General features: G+C 34.1%; 1 protein-coding gene across 20 annotated transcripts in view; it reads left to right on the plus strand.

Annotated features, from left to right (window-relative positions):
• Positions 1-1,203: 1,203 nt before the first annotated feature.
• Positions 1,204-25,263, plus strand: part of DYNC1I2 (dynein cytoplasmic 1 intermediate chain 2) — a 51,936-nt gene continuing 27,876 nt past the window's right edge. For 2 of the 20 annotated variants that reach the window (XM_070241232.1, XM_070241234.1), the window contains exons 1-7: positions 1,506-1,673; positions 2,743-2,859; positions 5,376-5,493; positions 14,902-14,919; positions 15,642-15,732; positions 21,152-21,211; positions 23,391-23,506. In XM_070241232.1, the coding sequence (XP_070097333.1) occupies positions 2,752-2,859; positions 5,376-5,493; positions 14,902-14,919; positions 15,642-15,732; positions 21,152-21,211; positions 23,391-23,506 (511 nt within the window). In that variant the 5' untranslated portion in view covers positions 1,506-1,673; positions 2,743-2,751. Of the gene's footprint in view, positions 1,787-2,616; positions 2,860-5,375; positions 5,494-14,901; positions 14,920-15,587; positions 15,733-21,151; positions 21,212-23,390; positions 23,507-25,263 lie in introns of all 20 variants that reach the window. The other 18 variants (XM_005601579.4, XM_070241235.1, XM_023623117.2 and 15 more) reach the window with 13 other exon arrangements.

Here is a 25,263-nt window from a genome sequence, read left to right on the forward strand (position 1 = left end):
TAAGGAAAAGACTAGACACAGGTCCAAGGACTTAGAATTGAATCCTAAGGGTTAATCCTAGTCTTGGGCACTGTCCTTCTAGAATATAAGAAAGACATTGCTTTGATGTTAGCTTAATTCTTGCCAAATAATGCTTTAACTTATTTAAATAAAAATTTGTAAAAGTGTGTATCAACCTATAAATTTATCGTAAATTCATATTCCAATAATTTTTGCTTTCTTTGTATGTTAAAAAATCTAACAATTGTGGAAACCATTCTTGCTTGGTTTATATTTCAATAGTATAAAATGCTTTCTTTTCAAAAATTCTTTGAGAGAAAACCAAAAAGCTATCTACTACATTGCAACAAAATACTGGAGAATTATTTGCTATGCTGATTGACATATTCTTATTTATTTATTTATTTATTGTAACAGTAATTATTTTATTTATAGGCTCAAATGAATATTCCATGTGTACATGATGAAATTTAAGAGATATAGGAATCAGAAGTTTTTATCATTAATTTTCATAACTGTAACACTCCAGCTAAGTTTACAACCACAAATTCTAGTAAAAAGTGAGTAAAGATTGGGGGCTGGCCCCGTGGCCGAGCGGTCGCGCTCCGCTGCAGGCGGCCCAGTGTTTCGTTGGTTCCAATCCTGGGCGCGGACATGACACTGCTTGTGGAACCACGCTGAGGCAGCGTCCCACATGCCACAACTAGAAGAACCCACAACAAAGAATATACAACTATGTACCGGGGGGCTTTGGGGAGAAAAAGGAAAAAATAAAATCTTTAAAAAAAAAAAGGGAGTAAAGATTTACAAATGTTTTTCTAATTAAAGACGATTTCTCAGATTTTTTGACAGAATGGTGTTACACTACATTTTCAAAATTTAGATTTTGTATTTTAGATTTTGCCTAAGATGGCCCATGAAACCTCTATAACACAATTTTTTCTAAAACTGACATATAGTCTAAAAAATACTCTTCATCAAATGTGCAGTGTAACACACAGGTTCACCACTGGAAAATAATTCTTAAAATTCGGCCAATGTAATAACACATACAACATGGTGAGTACTGAACAACGGACGAGAATACATTAAACAGAAGGGCTGAAATCTTCTGGTTGGAATCTTGAAGGAAGAGGGCCTCAAAGTGGGAAACCGTAATACTAGGATACACTACATGTCCCAGCATACCTTGCGAGTACAATTGACCACGACTCCCAGAATGCCTTGGTCTCCGCACGAAGGTTTCCTCGGAGCTGGGGCTTGTAGTTCTCCGTGGTCGTGTCAGTCTCTACGGCGAGGGCGGTGGTTGCTTATCCAGCCCGAGATATTAGGCGTAGTCTTCCAGTTTGGGGCAAAGCAGAAACACTTCGGGCTTCGGGTCTGGTTTGAGTTTTTGTCTCATCTCTTGGCTTCTGCTTTACACAGGTAAGTCACGGGGGGGGGCTATAATTTCCCGCCCCAGGGCCCCATCCTTTCTTTCCGGGAGCGAACTCGTTCTGGTGAAGCTATTTGTCCCTAAGCTGTCGCCGTAGCAGCCGCCGCCCATCCCTCTTTGTGTGCTTCGGGAAGCCGCGGCGCTAGTGGCGGCGACTGTTGGTGTTGGGGGCGAAGGAGAGGGACGTTACCGGCAAGTTGCAGGCGGGCGGACTCTTCTCCATCCCGTCGCCTGACAGGTGCGTTGACTCTTTCTGCTCTGTCTCATGTCGGGACTCAAAGGACGCCTTGGCAGTTTCTGCTGACTGCGCCGCCCTTCCCGGCTCGGGGAAGGAGTGGCGGGGAGAGCCGGGTGCAGTGGCTCTGGAAGGCCGGGGAGACGAGTCCACTCCCTTCCCTTCTTGACCCTCGGGAGGGGGCCCGAGGACCCTCGAGGCTTGTTCGGCGCCCGCTGGCCCCGGCTCCTGGGCGCCTTATCCTAGACCGCGCCCTCTTGGCCGTGACCCCAGAGGAGAAGGGACTCCTTTTCGCCTTGCTCCATTTCATAAATAAGAGTCGTTACTGCTTGTGTAGACAGTGTTTTCCCCTCACCGCGTGTATGTTGGGAAGTGCCCCAGCGCGGAGGTTGTAGCACAGAATTCCACAGACTTTCCCTTCCATGGAGTTTTAAGTGACCATGTCAGTCAGGGAGCCTCCGGCCTCAGTGAGGATGAGCGGGCCGGGCAGCTGTGTGTAGTTCAGCCGGTCAGACTTTGTTGTTGGACTTTGACCCAAAATATACTTAAACTTAGTATATTTGACAGTTAATGCTGGTGATTTTTGTGTTTTGCTTGTCCTTAATATAACGTAAATTAATGTAAATTACTGTTACATGGCAGTTTTCGAATTTACAAGAATTTTCTGCCTGACCGCATGTTGTTTCTATCAAATTTCTGGGAATGAATGCAAAACTCTGGGAATAGATTAGATCTGTGTTATTTAGCTTAAGAGCTTCTTAGTGCCAAACGGTGTCCTCTTTTTTAAGAGCCAGAGACATTGTGTTAAATTTAGGCACGTGAACATTAGAGAGTTTACTGTGTGCTAGCTACTGTGCTCAATTCTGAATATTTATTTCTTATATACCTTTGTTTATAATGTTTTTCAAGTCTTAGTAATATATATGCTTCCATTATTTTAAAGTAGTTTATATCTTTAGATGGCATTGAACTACATGGTCTCTTGAGACAATTCTCTTCTTAAAGACTAATTTTTTTAGAGTGCTGCTTTACCAATATAATAATAATTGTAAATGATTATATGCTTCTTCAGATCACAAACATGTCGGACAAAAGTGAATTAAAGGCAGAGTTGGAACGTAAGAAGCAGCGGTTGGCCCAAATCAGAGAGGAAAAGAAGAGAAAAGAAGAAGAAAGGAAGAAAAAGGAGGTACGTTTGATTTTTTCAAATAAACTTGATATAAAACAATTGGAAGTTATTTCAAGTACTTATACTTCTATGTAGTACTTTTAGAATACTTAAAAATCCAGCAGTTGTGACTGCGAATATAGCACTATAGGTGAATCTTACTGTAAAGAAACCAGGTATGTGAAAATGACAAAGCTGATAACTAAAATAAGATTTTTTTAATACTGAATAAAAATATCTCATATAGGTTGTGTTTCCAGGATTTGATTTATAAAAGTTCAGTTTACATATTTAGTCTTCTAGGAATATGTTTGTTATATAAAGGGAACATCTGCCTTGTAATAGCTCATAAAACATGGCATATAGATCATAAATTAGTTTGGATTTTTCGCTTATTTGTCTGAATATTTTACTAGTCTGAACTGAACAATAATTTGTCAGAATAGATAATGGCAAAGAGATATATATAATAGATTATCTAATTGATTAGAGGATTTGTTTTTATCTCCTTTATCATGAGTCAGTCATTGAAATATTTTTACTGCGTTTGGTACTACCATAAAGGTGGACCAGATACTTATGTCTTCTGATTTTTGGCATCACCATTTCATCATGTATGGCAAATATGCATTGTCCTGAGCTGGAGATATTTTACTTGCTCCTGTCCTTATGAAAACTCTGTAGACAGATTTGTATTCTTTTACCACAGATACGTTTTAAATGGTCAGTGTAAGATAGTTTTGTCTTAAGCGTGACATTAGTAACATGTTTTTCTATGTGGTAACTTAAACAATAGCCAAGACTTCTAGAAATCTCTTAGAGAAAAAAAAATCACTAGCAAAAAAAGTCGAAGGTACAATTTATATGCAACATTACTATGATGCTGTAAAAGACTGTAATTGAAGAATTTTCTAGTTTATTCTGAACATTTCTGTGATACATTATTACAAGAGGGTTAGAGCTTTAAGTTTGCTCTTTGATTAAAAGCTAACTGATAGAGTCAAGGGTCAGACTGGCAGAGCCATTTTAAAGCCAAAGTAGTATCGATAGCCCTAAATCTTTCAGTGCTGAGAGCAAATTTGATTTTGTTTTCTGAAGATGGCCATAAGTGGCCTCTAAGGGATATCTGTTACATCTAGTAATATCTAGTTTACAGTTTATAAAACATTGTAAGAGTAGTTTAATAGTACTAATGAGTCTACTAATATATTGTTATATATAGGTAAAGTGTGAACTTGATAATATAGCCTGTTTGGCTATTTTGATAAAATTTTCTGATGATTTCTTTAAGTTAAAATGGTATCATAGAATATTATGACTGACACAATTCACTGCAGACAATTTTACGAGTATTAGTTGTCTAGTCGAAATAGGCATTTGAGGTGTGTATATAAAACTTTTCTCTTCAAGGCTTAAATTTCTCTTGAGAAGTTTGGGAGAGTATTGAGGCTAAGCTAGTTTAACTGGAAGATTTTTGCTAAAACTATAAATGGCTGAAATAAAAACTGACAGAAATTTCGATAACAAAAAATATTTTGTGCTACACCAAAGTGAATTTTAATTTTCCAAACCCAACCATGTTTTTATTATCATAAAAAAGACCTATAATTTAAAATATACAAATGAAAACCTTTCTCCAGGTGAATTTTTGATAAACATCCTCTGCATAAAGTTGCATAAATACAATGAAGACTTCATGTAGAAGTTTGAGGTACTTAAATTTTTTCAACAAATCAAATTGTCCATTTACTTAAACTTTGTTACCTCTTAACTAATTCCACCTTATTTTTTTCATAGTGTTGTGATATTTATATCTAAGCCTTTGTGCCACTGAGGGAGATGTCCACAATTCCTGACTGTGGATAGTAATTTCATGCTGTAGATAATTAGAAGTTGACGCTACTTTCTGAATTTATCTGTTAGGAAAATTTTTGTGGAAATTCCTTGATTACATATAAAAATGGATCAATTTAATACATATCATTTGGAGATTACTTAGTAGAACTCTATTGAGAATGATTTTCATTTGATGACTATAATGTGTATTCAAAACTAAGTCCATCCCCAAAAATATATAGTGTTAGCAAATTATTTAAAATACATTTATTTTGCTCCATTGAAAATTATATTAGCTGTGGGTTTGTCATATATGGCCTTTATTATGCTGAGGTATTTTCCTTCTATACCCAATTTATTCAGAGTTTTTATCATAAATGGATGCTGTATCTTGTCAAATGCTTTCTCTGCATCTATTGAGATGATCATGTGATTTTTATTCTTCATTTTGTTGATGTGGTGTATCACATTGATTGATTTGCAGATGTTGAACCATCCCTAGAATAAACCCCACTTGATCATGGTGTATGATCTTTTTAATGTATTGTTGTATTCGATTTGCTAGTATTTTGTTGAGGATTTTTGCATCGATGTTCATCAGTGATATTCACCTGTAATTTTCTTTTTTAAAATAGATTTATTTTGCAAATAGAAATGTTCATACCATATATAAACTTAAGTTTTTAACTTAAAAAATTTAGACTGATCAGAAGAAAGAAGCAGTCGCTCCTGTGCAAGAAGAGTCAGATCTTGAAAAAAAAAGAAGAGAAGCTGAAGCATTGCTTCAAAGCATGGGGCTAACTCCAGAATCCCCCATTGGTAAGGATAAGAATATATCCATTGATAAGAGATAGGTGTATATTCTTTTCAGCTCAGATGTACCTGAGATGAGTGAGTTGACTTAATATACTTTGTATATTTTTCTTATTTGTGTCTCTTAAAAGTCATTAATCTTATAATTTATTTGGAATTATCTTGTTTCAGATGTGCTAAGACATGGTTATTTTGTTCAAAAGAGCTGCAAGATTAATTATATTTATTAACATATACTAAACAGCCAGTTGACTTTCTTGTTAAATCAGTAATTTATTTCAACAAACATTTGTTGAGCAAATTTTCTGTGCCATACTGTGTTAAGCTCAAAGTTGACTGTGATTCCTGATCTTAACTCTGTATTCCTTTCTGTAAGTTAAAGAGCAGTATGATGAATCAAAGTTCTAACAGTATATTAGCATTCAAAGGTATAGGAGTGGAAGGAGAAGCTTATTGCCTTCTGCTCTCAATGCTAATAAGGGAAATAGTATTGGTAGCTTATTTTGGCAGTAATTTGACTTAATTTTCTTCTTTTTCTGGGCTCTTCATTTTGATAGCAGTGCTAGACCAAAAAGCTGAAAAGTAGAGGTACTGAGGACAATCTAGTTACATATCAGAAAACATTCAATGCTTACTTAAAATAATTCTGAGCTGGGTGCTGTTACATAGCATTTTAGTTTGACATGGCCTTTGTCATTTAGGGACCTAAAATTTCAAGGTTAGTTTGTGGGTTAATTCCATCTAGTCCAGGGGACAAATACTGGACATAGTAACTTCTATATGCCTGTTGTTGTGAAACTGCAACGTAACTGTTTTTCGAGCTGATGTTTCTAAAAGGTTTCACGATGAAAAAGCTGGTTAATGTCATGGTCTGCTTCATTGTTATGTCTTTCAGCTCATTTGCCTTTTCCTTATTGGTATAATTTGAAGCTTGAAATACATTAATATTTATGTCCTTTTTTTTTTTTTTTTTTTTTTTTTTTTTAAAGATTTTATTTTTTCCTTTTTCTCCCCAAAGCCCCCCGGTACATAGTTGTGTATTCTTCGTTGTGGGTTCTTCTAGTTGTGGCATGTGGGACGCTGCCTCAGCGTGGTCTGATGAGCAGTGCCATGTCCGCACCCAGGATTCGAACTAACGAAACACTGGGCCGCCTGCAGCGGAGCGCGCGAACTTAACCACTCGGCCACGGGGCCAGCCCCTTTATGTCCTTTTTTAAATAAGCTTATGTTGCATATTGCAGTTTTAAAGGTAAATGAATCAAAATACTTTTGTTTAAAAAAAATACGCTAGTAACTAAACCAAGTTGCTTGTTAGTTGTATAGTTTTTGAGTGATCATTTTTCCTGTGCCTTTGGCTTTTGTCTTTCTCCTGTAGGCTTTTTTTCCTTTTCTATTCTCTTTAGGGCTTTGGTTTCCCTGAATTCACTTGCTCATGTTTCTCAATTCATGGCCCACCTCCATCATTGGTTCTTGAAAGACTGTTCTTTATTTGTATGTGTATGTTTCTCCCTCATTCCCCATTTCCAGTTCCATCCTCCTTCCCAGTCTTGCATTAAGTACCCATTCTTGCATTTTTAATGTATGTCCTTTTGATCTGTCCTTCATTTGTTTACATTTTTCGAGGTTTCATATATCTTTGTGTATATGCTTTGTACACATAAATGGCGTGCTGTGTATCTCATTCTGTGTATTCCTTTTTGTCAAGCAGCATTGCATTTGAGATCTACCCATGTTGCTACTTATAGATCTAGTTATTTTTGACTGATTTATAATATTCCATCATATACCATATTTTACTTATCCATTTGCCAGTGATAGGCACTTAGATTGCTTCTCTCTCTGCTTTGCTATTGAAAGCAACACTGCAAAGAATATGTTCTTTCCCCTTGAGGACTGTGGAAAAGTTTCTCTGGGGTGTATTCCCAAAAATTGACTTACTGTGTTATTGTGTATAGGTTTACTTATATTTATTAGGTTCTACATATCACTCTCAAGAATGACTATAAAAGTTTACTCTCCTACTACCAGTGCATGAGAAAGTAACTATTTTGTGATATCCACATCATAACTTGATATTATCTAACTTTCTAATTTTTGCCAACTTGATGAATGTAAAGTGATATGTCACAGTGTTTTGATATACATTAATCTGTTCACAGCAAGGTTGACTGTTTCTTCATATATCTATTAGCCATTTATATTTTCCCTTCTGTGAATTCTATATTCATATTCTTTGCCTATTTACTATTGGGGTTCTTTATCTTGCTGTAGGATTCCTTGTATATTTTAGGGAGGATTTCTTTGTGTGTTTTAGTCTTTTTTTTTTTTTTAGTGAGGAAGATTGGCCCTGAGCTAACATCTATGCCAGTCTTCCTCTGTTTTGTATGTGGGGTGCCACCACAGCATGGCTTGATGAGTGACATGTAGGTCTGTGCCTGGGATCTGAACCTGTGAACCCCGGGCTGCCAAAGCAGAATGTATGAACTTAACCACTATGCCACCAGGCTGGGCCCTGTCTTAGTCTTTTTAAAAATACCTTCTCCCAGTCTATTACCTGTTAACTCTGTTTATAGTATCCTTCACTGAACAGAATCCTTCATTTTGATATGTTCAAATCCTTCATTTTGATAATGGTGATCTCTAGCAATTATAACCCTTTTTTTGTGTGTGCTTTTTGGTTTCTGAAAGAAATCCTTTCCTACTTTGAGGACACAAATATATTCTCCTACATTTTTTTCTATTAGGTTTTATAGTTTTAGCCTTCACCTTTAGATATTTGGGTTATATTTTTGAACACAGTGTGAGGTAGGCTTCCAATGTAATTTTTCTCCATGTAGTTAGCTAATTTTCTCAGTACCATTTATTAAGTAGTCCGCCTTTTCCCCCACTGAATCTGATGTCAACTTTGTCATACAATCAGTTCCCGTATATTCATGGGCGTTTCTGGGCTCTGTGTTTTCACTGCTGATCTATTTGTCTGATTCTATGCTGTTAACCGACAGTTTAATCACCATGGCTTTGTGTTATATCCTAATTTCTGATGTAGAAAATCACCCCCTTTTTCAAAATAGCCCTAGCTTCACAAAATTTTTCTTCTCCTCAAAAAAAAATTAGTTTATCCCTCCAAAATCTTGTAGCACCATACATTGCTTTAGTTATATGATTTTAGTCTAAGTCTGGAAAATTGTCCGTACATACTACTTTTGCCCTTTATTATGGACTTGCTGAAGAGAGTGGGCCAGTTGGTCTGTAGAACGTCCCACTTCCTGGCTTTGTCTGATGGTTTTCTCACATTTAGCTTTTGTTCCTCTGACCCTTGTGTTTCCTTTAAACTGGAAATTAGATTGAGAAAGCTTGATTAGCTTCAGGTTGAACATCTTTGGCAGGAATATCTCATAGATGATTCTGTGTACTTCATGTTGCATCACATCAGTAGCACACATGTCAGGTTGTTGAGCTGTTAGTGACGCCAAGATTGATTACTGTGTTCTGATTGTGACAGCCAGCTTTCTCCAACATAATTACAAGTTTTTTCTTCTTAACGATTAGCAAGTAATATCTGGAGGTGATACTTTGGCATCACATGAATATTTATTTCTCCATCAACTTTTCACCAAATAGCTTTAATACATATCTATTGATGATCCTCATCTTAATCACTTATTTAATTAAGAAAATTGTTTTTGTAATTCCATCACTCCTTCTACATTTATTGGCTGGAATTCTGTAAAGGGGAGCTTTTCCTAGCAACTAGGCTATTTGGTTACCCTAAATGCATTTCTTTTTAGAAAAGCAGAAGACATACTTAATTTTTTTCACTTTAATTATTAATAGTCATGTCCAGGGGTGGCAGATGGTTTTTTGTGGGTATTTTTAAAGTAGATTAGCTAATAGTTTATTTAGGATATTTGTATGTGTACTCAAAAGTGAAATTTGCCTGTAGTTTTCTTGTACTCTCCGTGTTCAGTGACAGTCGTGGTTATGGTTTAAAGATAAACTGGACAGTTTTCCCTTTTGCTATTTTGTAGAACAGCTTGTAAAAGATAGGTGTTATCTGTTCTTTAAAAACTTGGTAGGGTTCAACTGTAAAACTCCGGGGATTATGATTTTTTTTTCCCCAGGGAATGGTGGAAAGCAGGGGTTATTCATCATTTCAGGTTTTTTTAAAAACTACTCAGGTTTTCTATTTCTTCTTGTATCAGTTTTATGTTTTTTAAGCAATAATAAACATTTATCTCTCACAGTTTCTGCTGGTCATGAATTTGGTAGTGGCTTAACTGAGTGATTCTGGCTCTGTTCTCTTATGGAGTTGAAGTCAAGATGTCAGTCAGAGCTGTAGTCCTCTGAAGGCTTGATAGAGCTAGCAGGTTTGCTTTCAAGGTGGCTCATTCACATGGCTGGCAGGTTGGTGTTGGTTGGTAGTAGGAGGCCTTAGTTCCTATCCACCTGGGCCCCTCCACAGAACTGCTTGAGTATTCTTGCAGCATGTCAGCTGGGTTTTCCCAGAGTGAGCAATCTGAGAGAAAGAGAGTCAGCAGGAAGCTATCCTTCTTATGACTTAAGCATTGAAAATCACAGAGCATCACTTCAGCCACATTCTGTCAATTGGAAGAGAGTCTTTAAGTCCAGCCCACATTCACAAAGGATTTGAACATTCTTTAAAACTACTAAAGTATTTACAGCAAACTTACAGATCTCTTCATATCTTGAGATGAACATTTGTGTTTTTTTTCCCCTTTTAATGTATTAACATGATTTATATTGGTAGGTTTTCTAATGTAAAAGCATGCTTACCTTCTGGAATAAATTCAAGTTAATTATGAGCTAATATTTTTCTTATACATTGCTGGATTTGTTTGCTGATATTTTATTTAGGAATTCTTCATCTGTACTCATAAAAGAGTCAGGCCTGTAATGTTTTTTCCTTTTACTATGTCTTGTCTGGTTTTATTGTAGTGGTTATATTAGCCTCATTAAACGAGTTGTGTGGTTTTCCACCATCTTATGTTCTGATAGATGCCTAAAGATCTTTCCAGGATTTATTTAAAATTAGGCCTGAAGGATACAAGATACAGATGAGGGCAGTGGCTGTCAAAATTTCTTGAATGTAACCCATAATAAAAAATACGTTTTATATTATGACCCAGGATGGATACTTGTTTTTTATTTCACTACAGAATGTATTTATTAAACATTTTTAAATTGTAGAAGTATAAAAACACTGCTAGAATATTCAAGAGGATTTATTAAAAACATCAATCTATTGTTTTCCTAAAATGGACTTTTTTCTTTTTTTTATTCTACTGAAAAGAATTTGTCTTTTGAAAAAGATATAGCTAGTAAAACCTCTCTTGGCTTCTCTTTGCTGGTAGATTATTTGGTCATTTGACTGCTTTTTATCAGAGTTGCTTGAGAGCAGGGACAGTATATTACATTTTTATCCCTGGTGCCCAGCAAAGGTTAGACACTTAAATGTTTGTTCAATGATTATTAGGTCATATGTCTTTCTACCTGGTAAGGCCAAATAAAAGCCGTATGCTTTAAAAGCAACAACAACAAAATCTGATCTTTAGATTTTAGGAAATATGTAGTGGAAATTGAAATGTGAATATTTCATAAAAGAGGTATGGCTTGATTTCTTTTTTTTTTAAACTAAATTTATGTGGCCAGTCTTAAGAAAGTTAATTTTAGGCACAACTTCAAGACATGTTATATCAAATATGGAGTTCCTAAACACTGATGATAAAAAAAAAGTGAATTTCGTTTTGTATGTCTAACTACTGCTTTAACCATCTTGTAGAGAGATGAAAACAGATATTACCAATTACTCTGTAGCATAAGTCTGTATCATTAGGGTAACAGTACCTTGATTAGTGTGGTAGTTTATTACCTGGATTTTCTTTTATTAGGAAGAAACAAAAGAAATTTGCTAGTCCAAATAAGTATTGCTTTACTTATTTCACACTCTCTCCTGATAACTTTTGAATATTTTAAATCTGATTTTTTTCCAGTTTTACTGAGAAATAATTGACATACATCACTATAAATTTAAGGTGTACAGCATGATAGTTTGATTTACATATATTATGAAATGATTACCATAGTAGGTTTAGTTAACATCCATCATCTCATATAGATACAATAAAAAGAAAAGAAAAAAATTTCCTCCTTGTGATGAGAACTCTTAGGATCTACTCTCTTAACAACTTTGCTGTATATCACACAGCAGTGTTAACTCTAGTTGTCATGTTGTACATTACATTCCTAGTACTTTCTTATAACTGGTGAATCTGGTTTTTAGATAGAATGCTTTCCCTATCCAAGTCATTTTTTCAGTTTTGCCTAATTTAAAACAGTCGTTCCTTATAGTATTTTAATACTACAAAATTTTATTTTTATTTAATAATTTCATTAAAAAAATTTATCTGGTACTCTGAATTACACTGAAGAGAGTAAAGGAAATGAAACAATTAGGGGAGATTAGTAGAGGATATTTGAACTTCATTATCAGGAGAAGGGGCCATAGAAAAGGGAGAAATTAGTATTTCAGAGAGTTAAGGTTTAAAGCAACACCTTTCAGGACAAAAAGAGTAAGGTATGAAAAACGAGTATTTAAATATTAATATTCCAGACTAGGAGCACTTGTATCCACAAGGGGGCATTATTGTAACACGGACTGTGTTGAAGGACCAAGTATCATAATTGAGCTAGAAGAGGCCTCACAACTTTGGGTTATCTTAGGAGCTCACTCCTTCCATTTCGATCACTTCTACCAACATTCCCACTCCCTACATTCACTTTCCTTGGCTGTGCGCTTTTTCTAGGTCCTTCCTGGTAAAAAAAAAAGCCCCTTCTTGCTGGAGGTTTTCTTCTACATGAAAAATAATTGGGCTGTGTGCCAATCCTTCATCTCAGACTTCTGTATAGTCTCCAGTGGTTGACTTGAACTTAATTCTAATTCTAAATCTAGGTCCATTCCCATGTCCTTTGCGGCTTAAAAATATTCTATTTTTTTCTTCACAGGCCAAAAGGCGGCAATGTTAGTTTTATATCCTTGGAAGGCCAAGATCTAAGCTGGCAGGAAGGGCCTTCTTGATTGGCCTTTTATCCTATAGAATGAGAGTCACAGCCTCTCAGTATTACTTACATGATCAGTGAATGCTCTGGGTATATTTGTTTGTCAGTTTACTTGATATTTTTCTCCCTTGGTTCTCAAAGAAGGAAATAGATATCTTTGCTCTAAACTTCTAAAAAGCTTAAATTCGTTCACATACTCACATATGTTTGTATTAAATCTTTTATCTTTGTACTATTTAAAGCCTTGTTTTAGGCTATTTTATATACAGAACTGTGGAGTAAAGATAATCTGATTGAATTGCTGTTCTTACTAAGCAAATAATATCTCACTTACTTGACGGAAGCGAATTAGTAACAACTTATGTTATTTTCAAAGTTGATTGGACTCTTAAACCATCTTTAAAAATGAATTCTAGAATTGAGTCTTTTCTGAGATTGTGAGAGGGTATGAGTTCAGTTTTTTTAACCTCCCTGAATGCATGCATTTATTTGTTCTTGGTGGTCATTTGTTAGAGTCTGGGAGTATAGTGGCATTGCCTTTGTGTGCAGTTACTGTATTCTTTCATTTTTCTAGACTAACTGGGTTAAAATATGGTAGTCACCAAATAATGTCACCATTCCCTTTTTTCCTATTAACATTTCTCCTTTTTCAGTGATAGTAATTTTCTTATTCTAGGTTGTCCCTTCTGTGGTATACATTATTTATTATTGCAAGATGAAGTTGGTGGGCCAGATAATAATTTTGAGTCTTTTGTGAGTCCTCTCCATCAGCTGGCTTGAAAACTGTCTTTTGGCAGGAAGAATATAGCTCTGGGATGGAGATTTTTATCTAATTATAAATTTGAAGTCATAGTGATTTATTTTGCTTCTGGCTGAGAAACTGTGATAATTTGGTAGAATCACTCTGTAATTTATTTTTTATTTCTGAAACTTTTATTTCAGAAATGGCTATGTTAGTGTATTTACTTATGTATGTATAATTACTGTTTAACCTATTTCCGTAAATAATTTGAGGTAACATTTTTTTTAAATGTAGTGTTAACCAAGTAAGATACTCTTGAACTTGAGTGGGATCATTGATAGTTCAAATGACCAGAAAGGGGAATAAAGGTATTAAACTGGAAAAGGATTTTATAGTTCACCATAAATTAATTAGATGTGTAGAAATATTACTATTTTCCTCTAATATTTCTAATATTATGTACTGAGAAAAATTATTTTCCTAAGCATGAAGTTAAGTATGTAATTTAAAGAATATAAAATTTCTTCTTTGAAAATTTTTCATGTGAAAGTAGTGTAGTCCCTCACTCTAATTTAAGAAACACATATTTCTGCTTACAGCACAATAGGCAAACCACGGTTAGATGTTACTTGTTATTCTTCTATTAGTTGGCACTTAGGCTAGGGGAAGGCTCACAGTGAGAGGTGGACAAAAAGATGTGGAAGTGTAGCCTAAGAGAGGTTAGGAGACGTTCATGTTCTTTCACTTCACATACAAGTCATGTTTAGCTACTTTGAGTTACACACACAGCACGTAGCACAGGCCTATGCACTTGAGAACTGTATGAAGGTGATCTGGTTTTGTCATTGTTTCTGAGAGTTTAATCACAAAATTAGAAACACTGGATTATGTTTTTATAGTCCTTTGGAATTTAAGCAAGAATTAACCACTGTATCTCAGGAGACAAACATCCTAGCTATGGTTTTTTTTCTTCTAAGCTTATTATTGGTTACCAGTAGAATTTGCCATTGAAAAAATAAGGATGATCAGTTTCATACCTGTGTTTAAGATGTAATTCATCATATTATACCTTTACATTTTGTTAGATTAGCAAGCCCACTGTTTTTACTGTAGTGTGTATAATCATTTAAACATAATTATAAGGGTTCAGTGAATGTGACTTCCAAAGACACAGGCTTTTAATTAAATACATACTTCTTTCGATTAGTTCTTCTATAACTAGGAACTTAACCTTTTTTTCAGTAGACTAGTAAAAGAAGGGCTTGCAGCTCAACATAAAATATATTGGTCACTTAATATTGTACATTAAAAAAATTATTTTAAAAAGATACTTGGGATTGGGGACATTTATGGTAAAGTTTAACCAGAAGATGGCAGTGATGCTCCTCCTATACTCCCTGCAATGGTAATCAAAAAGTTTTACAAATGTAATAGCATGAAATATGCATGATCAACTGTTAGTATATAATATTAAAAGTGACAATTTAGGAGAAAGCATTTGCTGTTTGTTTTATATACTATGAAAAATGTGTATTTTTCTATAAGAAGGGATTAAGAATATTTTGGGTGTCTGTATCTTTGTCTGTACACTTCAGTTTTTTCTGAATACTGGGGTAAGGAAGTTACCATAAGTCTTGCCTTATTTAAGTTGCATGCATCACTTTATGTTATGCATCATGTCTAGAAGGCATGCCGTTTTATGGACTGTTTGCATTTTTCACCCAAATTGCTGGAAACTAATGGCATTTTAAAGGAGTCATTCCTTTAACTACAAATATTTCTCTAAATTGGCCCCTTTTTGGTGGGAGGAAAATGAAATCATTGAAGATATAATTTTTGAAAGAAAAAATTGTTAGACAAAAGTTAACATTTTAAAATAAATCTCGGACAGTCAGAGAGTACATGACTTTTGAAGCATATTTCAGAATTTTGATTTTGACAGCAATTATAAATAATACTTACAATCAAGTGATCTTAAAAGTGAGAAGTTAGAAAGGGGAGAAGGAATGCTCTCCTTTAAAGATTAGTACCCTCATTTGGTGTTGGCTGAGATGAAGATGCATCCTTCCATAATCTTGCTTTTTTTTTTTTTAAAAATATAAAGCCCAAGTGCATTTTGCCAGAGAAATTGCATGAATCGTCAGCATGCATTGTTAACTTTGTCTTTCTCCTCTTCTTTCTACTGTTCATTTTCATTCATGTATTTTTGTTTTTTGGTTTGCCATTATTTTTTCTTTTTTGTTAATTACTTCATGTTAAATTACTTTTGAAACGTCATAAGCTGAGCAACCTCTCCGTGTAGTAACAGCGGATACCTGTCTATTTCACTATTTAGTCCCTCCTCCTATGTCTCCATCCTCCAAATCTGTGAGCACCCCAAGCGAAGCTGGAAGCCAAGACTCTGGAGACGGTGCAGTGGGATCTAGGTACCGTAATTTTCTTTTAATATTTTAATGATAGAATGTATTTAGTGCCCAGATACTGTTGATGCTTTAGAGGGACTCCATATAGTTATGCTGAGTTAGTTCTAACATTTTGAAATCTAAATGGCATAGAAGTTGTTTGTTGTAAATGGGGGGAAATTGTTTTGCTTTGTTTTGTTTTACAGTATTTTATCTGTCACATTTGATTAACTTAGTATCGAATAGTTAACTGATTTTATGCTAATTAATTTATATTAAAAATAGAGGTGTTAGTTCATTTAAATTTTTTCTGTTTATATAAATTTCATACTGGTTATTAAGTGAATGTTTTGGGTATAAATAGTGTAAAAAACTTTGTGGTGCTTATTTCCCCATTCAGTAGTTGAAAATCTAAACAATTCAGTTGAACAGCCCAATTGTGCCCTATTAAGTCACTTGTTCTAATTAAGATAGAAAAGAATAATGCATAAAGTATCAAGAATAAGGAATAATTGCGGAGGAAATGTTAAGAATATTTACTGCCTCCAGGGCGTTATACGAAGTGAAATAAGTCAGGCAGAGAAAGACAAATACTGTATGATCTCACTTATATGTGGAAACTGAAAAAAAACAAGCTCATAAATGCAGACAACAGATTGGTGGTTGCCAGAGGTGGGGGTTTGGGGGTGGGCTAAATGGTTGAAGGGGGTCAAAAGGTGTACAAACTTTCAGTTATAAAATAAGTCATGGGGATGTAATGTACAGCATGGTGACTATAGTTAATACTACTTGATTGCATATTTGAAAGTTGCTAAGAGAGTAGATCTTAAAAGTTCTCATTACAAGAAAAAAATCTATAACTGTGTAGTGATGGATGTTAACTAGGCTTGTCGTGGTGATCGTTTCAAAATATATACAAATATCGAATCATTATGTTGTACACCTGAAACTAATATAATATTATATGTCAGTTATGCCACAATTAAAAGAACGGTAATGCTTAGTGCCAAGTTTTCCTGAACTCGCATCTTCTTTATAAAACTGTATTTCACGTTTGTTTTAGGATACTGTACACATGTTGGGACTTGCTTTTCAAAAGTTTATTAGGGTTTCAGCTTCTTTCCGAAGATTGTATTGGGAAAAGTATTATTACTTATTCTTTTTGTCATACATTCACGCAATAATCCGAAGTCTTGATTTAACAGGATCAGTTTTTGACTTCTTGTGACAGTTGAATGAGATTAAACATAATTAGTTAAAATCTTTATTCAGAATCCTTACTTTGGTCCAGGACGTTAAAAGTGTCTGGAAGATCACTTAACACACTTTTTAATAAGAAATACACTGAGAAGTTTTATCTTCTTTGTGCCTGAACCCCTCTCATTGAAGTGACAAGGAAGTAATGAGTATCTAAAAGGCAGGGCAATAAAAAAGAAGCAAGGGAGATAGAGAATCTATAAACTCACTGCTTTAATCGGTTCCTGAATAATCAGGTCATCGTTAACAATTAGAAGGCACAAAAGGCTCACCAGTTTGAATTCAAGTTGTGCTTTCCAAAACTTTTCTGTATATAGAACCAAATTGCACATCTCAGCAATACTGTCGTTTAAAGTAAATGACATAACTCTATCATTTAAGAAAAATCAGAACTTTCTTTTTAGAAATCATGCTACCTTATAAAATAGTATGTATTATAGATTAAGGCTAAATTCATTTAATCTAAATTTATTTTTAACATTAAACTTACTTGTTTCATACTTCCTACTTCCGTATTTTTATACAAATATGTTAAATATTCCTTTGCTAATAAGCAAGTAGTATTTTCAAGAGAAGGGTTTTTTCCTCCTACAGTATTACCATAGTAAAAATATTTCCCAAAATAAAAAAGTATTATATTTATTAAATTTCTTTATTTGATGATATATATTATTCTTATGTAGACTCTATACTGTATTTATTCCAAACTCAGTGTTCTTGATTTCGAATAGGAGAGATTGTTTTAATTCAGTGCCAGTAAGTTTGCTTTCAAAAATACTATGTAATACCTGCTTGGTTTTTTAAATTAATATGAATTAAAACATGTCCTCCTGAGTTTCATTGGAAAATCTAGAGATTCTTAGAGATGCATTGGAATATTGTAAATTGGTACAGGGAGTAAATACTGTAAAGAAAAATATTTATATATAGAACACTTATCTATTGAATTGCCAATTTAATGTTAAATACTATAGATTACCACAGAAAATAAAAGGTTCCTGATCCTTTATGGAACTTACATTCTAGTAATTACGTGATTAATTTGAAGATACTCATTGTATTGAAAAGTTCTAAGCATAATGTGCTAACTTGTGTTTAAAGTGTAGATTTTTAATGAAAAGTTGTAAAACAAGGAAACAGGTATTTAAATATCTTTAGGAGTGTTTGTTCTTATTGGAGAATGAATACAAAATTAGTTTCCTCTAAGTTTAACAGGAGAGGAAAAAATCCTCTCTTTGAATGAGATGACCTTATTATATCTTTTTAATCTTACATTTAATCTACATTGTCTTCTTTGAGACTTTTTTTTTTTTTTAAAGATTGGCACCTGAGCTAACATCTGTTCCCAATCTCTTTTTTTTTCTCTTCTTCTTCTTCTCCCCAAAGCCCCCCAGTACATAGTTGTATATTCTAGTTGTAGGTCCCTCTAGTTCTGCCATGTGGGATGCCATCCCAGCATGGCTTGATGAGCAGTGCTAGGTCTGTACCCAGGATCTGAACTGGCGAAACCCTGAGCCGCCAAAGCAGAGTGTGCGAACTCAACCACTTGGCTATGGGGCTGGCCCCCACAGACTCATTTTTAATCATTAATTTTCAAGAGGGCTGAGTATGTTCATTTATATACAGACACACACACATATACACATAATAAGAGTAGGAAACCATGAATCCTACTTAATCATCTCCAAATTCCATAGTAAAGAGATAATTAATATTGTTGATTAATTGGTGCTGTTGGCAGTGAAAAACAGCATTGCTGAATATATGGCTTTTTAAAAAGAATGCTGGAGGGCTGCCCCAGCGGCATAGTTGTTGAGTTCGCATGCTCCACTTCAGCGGCCCAGGGTTCGCAGGTTCAGATCCCAGACGTGGACCTAGCAGCCCTCATCAAGCCACGCTGTGGCAGCATCTCACACACAATGGAGGGAGACTGGCACAGATGCTAGCTCAGCAACAATCTTCCTCACACACACAAAAAGAATGCTGAGGTCCGAGAATGAAACAGAATGAACTGTGAAATGAGCAGACATGGTCATAATGAAAGAATAAAGAGAAAAAGAAGAAGTATCACAGGAAAATCTGTGTAGATGTGTGAGATGTATGAACCTAAACAGTCAACTTCACTAGTTGGCCAAGACAGTCTAAGATTAGTACACTCTGGGAGTAGGAAAAGATATATAGACATTACCAAATAGGATCTCAAAACATGTCTGAATCACTATTTCCTTTCCTTTTATTTTATTTTAATTTTTTGTGAGGGAAATTGGCCCTGAGTTAACATCTGTTGCCAATCTTCCCCTTTTTGCTTGAGGAAGATTGTTGCTGAGCTAACATCTGTGCCAGTCTTCCTCCATTTTGTGTGAGATGCTGCCACAGTGTGGCTTGATGAGTAGTGCTAGGTCTGCCATTTCCAAACCTGTGAATGCTGGGCCACCAAAGCGGAGCACAGGAACTTAACCACTACGCCACCGGGCCAGCCCCTGAATCACTATTTCTAAATGCCAAAAATTTATGTTAGGCCTGGTGGTAATTTATGAGTAAATATCAAAAGCCATGAAAAGTGATATTTCTCTAATTTTGCAGATTATAAAGTTGCATTTCATTAAGTTTCTAGTTCACTTTCTCAGTCACTTCTGTTATCTCTAAAATTTAGGTGACAGTTGCTTAATTGGGTAATCCATGCCTCTTGTTCCTTTTTTCCGTTCTTGATCAGTTTATCTCTCAGGGTTTTGGATTATATCGGAATTTTACTTTATATGTCTGCAGATGCTTTTAATAAATATAATCCCATATGTTGTGCAATGGATTTTCAGTACTGGCTGTATTTTGAGGTAAAATTTTATTTGATTTTAGACTAAAATGACATCCTCAACAAGGAGCTCTATGTCACTGATAACAGCTAGAGCTCTCATAATGTAAAGGCTGTGGACAGAACGTTCCTTGGAGAGCATCTCGTAAGAACTGCTTCTGGTTTAACAAAGCCTAAGTTTGTTGCTGTTCATTGCTTAGTACAAAGTAAATCTTCACTATGGCCTCATCTTTATTTACATGTGCACAATCTTGTTAAGCCCTGAGATCTTTCTTTATATTTTTAAAGTGAAGGATTTCTCTCGTTCAATTCCTCTGATTGTTTTTGCTGATAAATTGTACAGGCAAGTAAAGTATAGAAATCATTTGTTTTATTTAAATATTACAGCAGTTTTAGTGTTGTACATTATAACTTATGTGTAATATAAGTGAAAAACAAATACATTTGACAAAAATGGTAGCACTGAATATATTGTGCATAACTTTGTAATAGGGACTATGAACATCATGTAGTACTGTACATAATTATCTTATATATTGCTAACCTCCAAGAATGCCGGTGCGATAAAGTACCTTTTGTTCTAGTAATGACTAGACTTGGCTTAAATGGAAAAGATCCCATGTAAATTATTTACCCAGAGGCAAGTCTAAAACACACTGAATATTTATTTGGGATTGCTATTCTCCAAAAGTTTAGTTAGTTTAGGCAAATCCTTTGAACATAAAATATTTTTCCTGGGAAAAATCTATTTTTTCTAGAGACAGAAATCTTTAGTTGTTCTCAAACAGATTACATGGGAGCCCAGGGCAGTGCTTAACCTATAAATTACGTAAGGGTCACATTTTGGAAACTTTAGCTATTTTGTATCCCAGTGGAATAGTCTTTGGTTTTCTTACCAAAAGGCTTATGTGTTGACTCATTTCCTTTACCAATATGACAATTTCCTGCACACATTCATTGCTTTGGGCAAGATTATAATATGTTAACCAAGATGTTTTTACTAATGTTTTTTTATTAGGAAACTGAAAATTTTAACTACTTTTATAGCTTAGCTTGTTATCATCCAGAAATAATGTATTATTTGAATTGTTGGATGCTTTGGCTGTTCTTAGCTATTATTAAGCTGTATTACTTTCCCATAAGCTGAAAATACTGTCTGTTAACTATTCTGGGTTGTATGTTTGCATCTTTAACCATTTTATGCTTATTGCATGCACTAGAGCATTGAGTGATGATACTTGTTTTTTTCATACTAACCAGAACATGTGGTTTTTAATTGTGAACAGTACTTTAGCTTTAGCTATTCATAGAATGTATTGCTTGACTAACTTATGACCTTTTTTGCTAATGCTTCATGGTTGTCCTACAACCATTTAGGACGCTGCATTGGGATACAGATCCATCAGTTCTTCAGCTTCACTCAGATTCCGATTTGGGGTATTGAATAGATTTATTATCTTCCCTCTTTTATAATTAATCTAATTCTTTGTGAAACTGTACTGATTTTATTTTCCTTAAATTTCTAATACACAGTATTTAGTTAGGAAAAGAGTTATATTTTACTGTGACACCTCATTTATCCTCTATCATTAGTGAAAGAAATACTCTATGTATCTGATAATCTAGGTACCCTAAGTCTACCCATTTAAGTGTCCAAATTCCTTTTATTATTTCTGTGTTTTTGATGTAGGTTTTTCTAAGATGAGTTACAAACTTCCCAGACTTTTTCTAATACATACTCTACATGATACTGAACCTTTTCTGGGTTACTTGATATGAATATTAATTTGTTTCCCTATATTAAAATTCACTGATGATTTTTAAGGTTTTGAGAGGAACAGAGCTGTTGGTCTCTACACTGTGGCCCCAGATAGCTATTGATTTATTCATTAATTCATTTATTCACTCATTTATTCTAGTCTCCAATGCACATTATGTTTGCTGCTGCCATCGTACTTGACTCAGATAGCTCTTTTCTCGTGATATTTTGCAGCTCCTAAAACATGATAGCTACCTTTTGAAATTATGTCTACAGTAAGAGTAAATAAGCCTTGAGTTAGGGCATATAAGAAAAGTATATGAGCTTCTTGTACATTAACTGGAAGGCCTCTCAATTGGCTGCCCTGAGGCTCCTCCGACCCCGAACTGCTTCCTTATTCTCAGTAAAAGTGGCTTTTGGATAAGTGAGGTATTACTTCTCTACCCTTCTACCTCTGAATCTTGGAATGTTTCATTTATTTGTTCTAATATTGTGATTTTTATCTGTTAGAACCTATATTCACTCAAGTTTGTAACTTGTTCCTAATGTTGTTGGCTTGACCTTTTTTTTCCAGATATGAGTGATTTACTTTTCATATGATTTACATCTTAAAAATCAGAAAATAAAGTTTCTTATTTCAAATTTTATTCTTTGAATACTAGATTACTTCATATGTACTTAAGTTTTTTCATTTAATTCTTTGATTTTTTTTTTTTTTAAGGCTAAATATTCTTAAAGTGGAAAACACGTTAAAAATTTCTTATGGGCCCACATTTGGGACCTTAGAGATAATTAATTTTTTGAATTAAATTAAAAAACTAATTTTATTATACTTGTTTGTTCAAGATTTTTAAAAGGATGTTTATATTATATAAGAAAAAAATGATTGTATTATCAATGAGATATATATATATATTTCAGATATCCTGCTTGATATTCTGGAAGTTACAGCAGTGTCTTTGTTAGATAGCCTTTTAAGACAGCTTCATAATTGAGAACTTATTTGGGGGTTTGGAAGCACACTTTATTTGGTTTAGAATTTAAACATCCAATATAATAATGAAAAAAACATCCCCCAGATAGCTAATAAAAGATGTTTTTCTTTTGGTCTATTTTCTTCAGCCACAACTCTCTTCTGTTTGTCAAAAAAGAATGTATTCCCTCTATTTATAACAGAATTGAGTTCAGTAGTTTTATAGTATTCAAAAGATCTATTGCTTTAGCTTAAGTATAAAATATCTGTACTGTAGTTTGTCCACATATGAATCAAGGACAATACTGAGCTTGCAGAGATTAGAGATTTAAAAGTTAAAATTTCGTTTTAAAATATAAATTGACTTTATGATTCTCAATTTCTCAAAAATATAAGTAGAGTAAAAGATTTTCAACGGAAACTTACTTTTCAGTCTTAAAGCTGAAATCTTCTGATGGTGAAGGGAACAAAACATGATCTGAGTGAGATCCAAATCTGACTCTTCAAAAAAGTCCACAATCATGTCCTTGCTAAAAACACTTCTCATTATCAGCCATAATCAGCAGTCCACTCTGAAATTCATGTCCTCTTGTTCTTTTATTACCCACACATTTGCTCTAAGAAACTAAATTATTTGTGTTTTTAAAGTGAAAATAAACACCTGGAATGATTTAGATATATCTTTTGTTTTTGCTACCTTCTAATTCTTTTGTTAAGATAAAGCCAGTTCATTGCTCATCGAAATTTCTTGAGTAAAACAGGGGTTTAAATTACAATGTTGGATACACAATGTTTAATTCTTACTTTTCCATAATAACATGGTTTGATGTAGTTAAAATGTATCATTTGTTGTATTTAAAAACATTTGTGTTCACTTTATTTAGACGAGGACCTATTAAACTTGGAATGGCTAAAATTACACAAGTTGACTTTCCTCCTCGAGAAATCGTCACATATACAAAGGAAACTCAGACTCCAGTTATGGCTCAGCCCAAAGAAGGTGAATATCTGTCCTTAATATAATTGTCATTCAACCCTCATATTAAATTACTGGATTCTTTCTTGTTTTTTTCCTATCCATTTTTGTTTTTGGGCATATTCTCTTAGAGAAACATCATAAAACTAATGCTTTAGGGTTTCTGTATTTATGTATTTGTTTTTTAGAGTTTTAAAACTTTTTCTTTTAGAAGTTCAAAGTAGAAGCTGTATGTATGGTTTTTAATTTTGTTGAGGAATTTAAGTCTTTCAGTCTTCATTTTGTCATTAATATGTACTGCTTTAGAAGCAGAAAAGCTTAGGAATGTTCTATTTCTTTGTCATTGAGCATAATTCTTCCCTAAAAGAGAGTGTATCTCACAGTAAATGAAATCGTATAAATTATTTTCTGTATACTTTATTCTGATATGCTGTTATTGTTATCCATATTAATGAACAGATCTAACTAATTCTTAAACTTTCTCTTTTATCATCTAAGAGCTCTACTATGTTGATTTTATAGTAGCCTTTAATCGGTGTGTAATGAAGAGAAGTACACCAAGCATTGTATTGAATGTGGAGTCCTTTGATTCTTAAACGAACCAGAAGGAGTTACATTGGGGACTAATTTTTAAAAATCTCATTAGATAGCTAATGTAAGGATTCAAGCATAGAGTTAATATGATAGTTCTTGTTTTTCCCAATGAAGTTAATAAATTTATGTCACACATAAAAGAGGTTTACATAAGATCTATATAACAGATCCACAGTTTTTTATCTGAACCATTTGAAGCCTTATATGTATTAGAAATCAATTTTTCATATTTCAGAAAATTAATAAAGTGTATGAACTATATGTAAACATTCCAGCAGGATCTTGGACGTTAATATTTCGGCAGCAAAAGATATGGATATTCAAGCTAAGTGAGACAAATAATGATTATAAATAGCTTTACCTCTGGTCTTCTCAGGAATTACGACCAAATGAGTTACGGATTTTAGAGCTGTTGATATTTTGGAATTGTGGGCCCATAATAAATTATCCTTTTAGCAGTCTGTGCATAAGGACCATTTGTTCTCCTTAGCCAGGAAAACTGATTCCTATTTAATTATAGAATATCAAACATAAAAACTTGATCAAATGTTTAAATTAATTTATTTTTAAAATTTCAGTTAAATTACCATGTTTCTCCATTAAGGAAAAACAAAAGTAATATTCATTGCAGAAAAACCAGAAAATACAGGTAAAGAAAAGGAGGAAAAATCTTTGAAATCAATAGCTATTACCAAAGAAAATCCTTAAATTTTCATGTTTTGTATACCTCAGAAGAAAATTAGGATTATAACTATTTACAACTTTTTTTGACTTAGTAGCAGATCATCATATGCACTTTTATGTATTTTTATTTATGTATTTTATGTATTTTTTTAAAAACATTTTATTTATTTATTTTGAGAAACATTAGCTCTGAGCTAACATCTGCCACCAGTCCTCCTCTTTTGCTGAGGAAGACTGGCCCTGAGCTAACATCCATGCCCATCTTCCTCCACTTTATATGTGGGATGCCTACCACAGCATGGCTTGCCAAGCGGTGCCATGTCCGTACCCCGGATCCGAACCGGCCAACCCCTGGCCACTGAAGTGGAATGTACGCACTTAACCACTGCGCCACTGATCTGACCGAATCATATACGCTTTTAACAACTCTCCTTTCCCTGCCCACTAAGGAAGGAAATGGAAATAAATACCTTAAACTTTTCCTTTCACTTTCATTGTTTCCA

Source organism: Equus caballus, chromosome 18, assembly GCF_041296265.1.
Source record: "Equus caballus isolate H_3958 breed thoroughbred chromosome 18, TB-T2T, whole genome shotgun sequence".
Classification (NCBI taxonomy): Eukaryota; Metazoa; Chordata; class Mammalia; order Perissodactyla; family Equidae; genus Equus; species Equus caballus.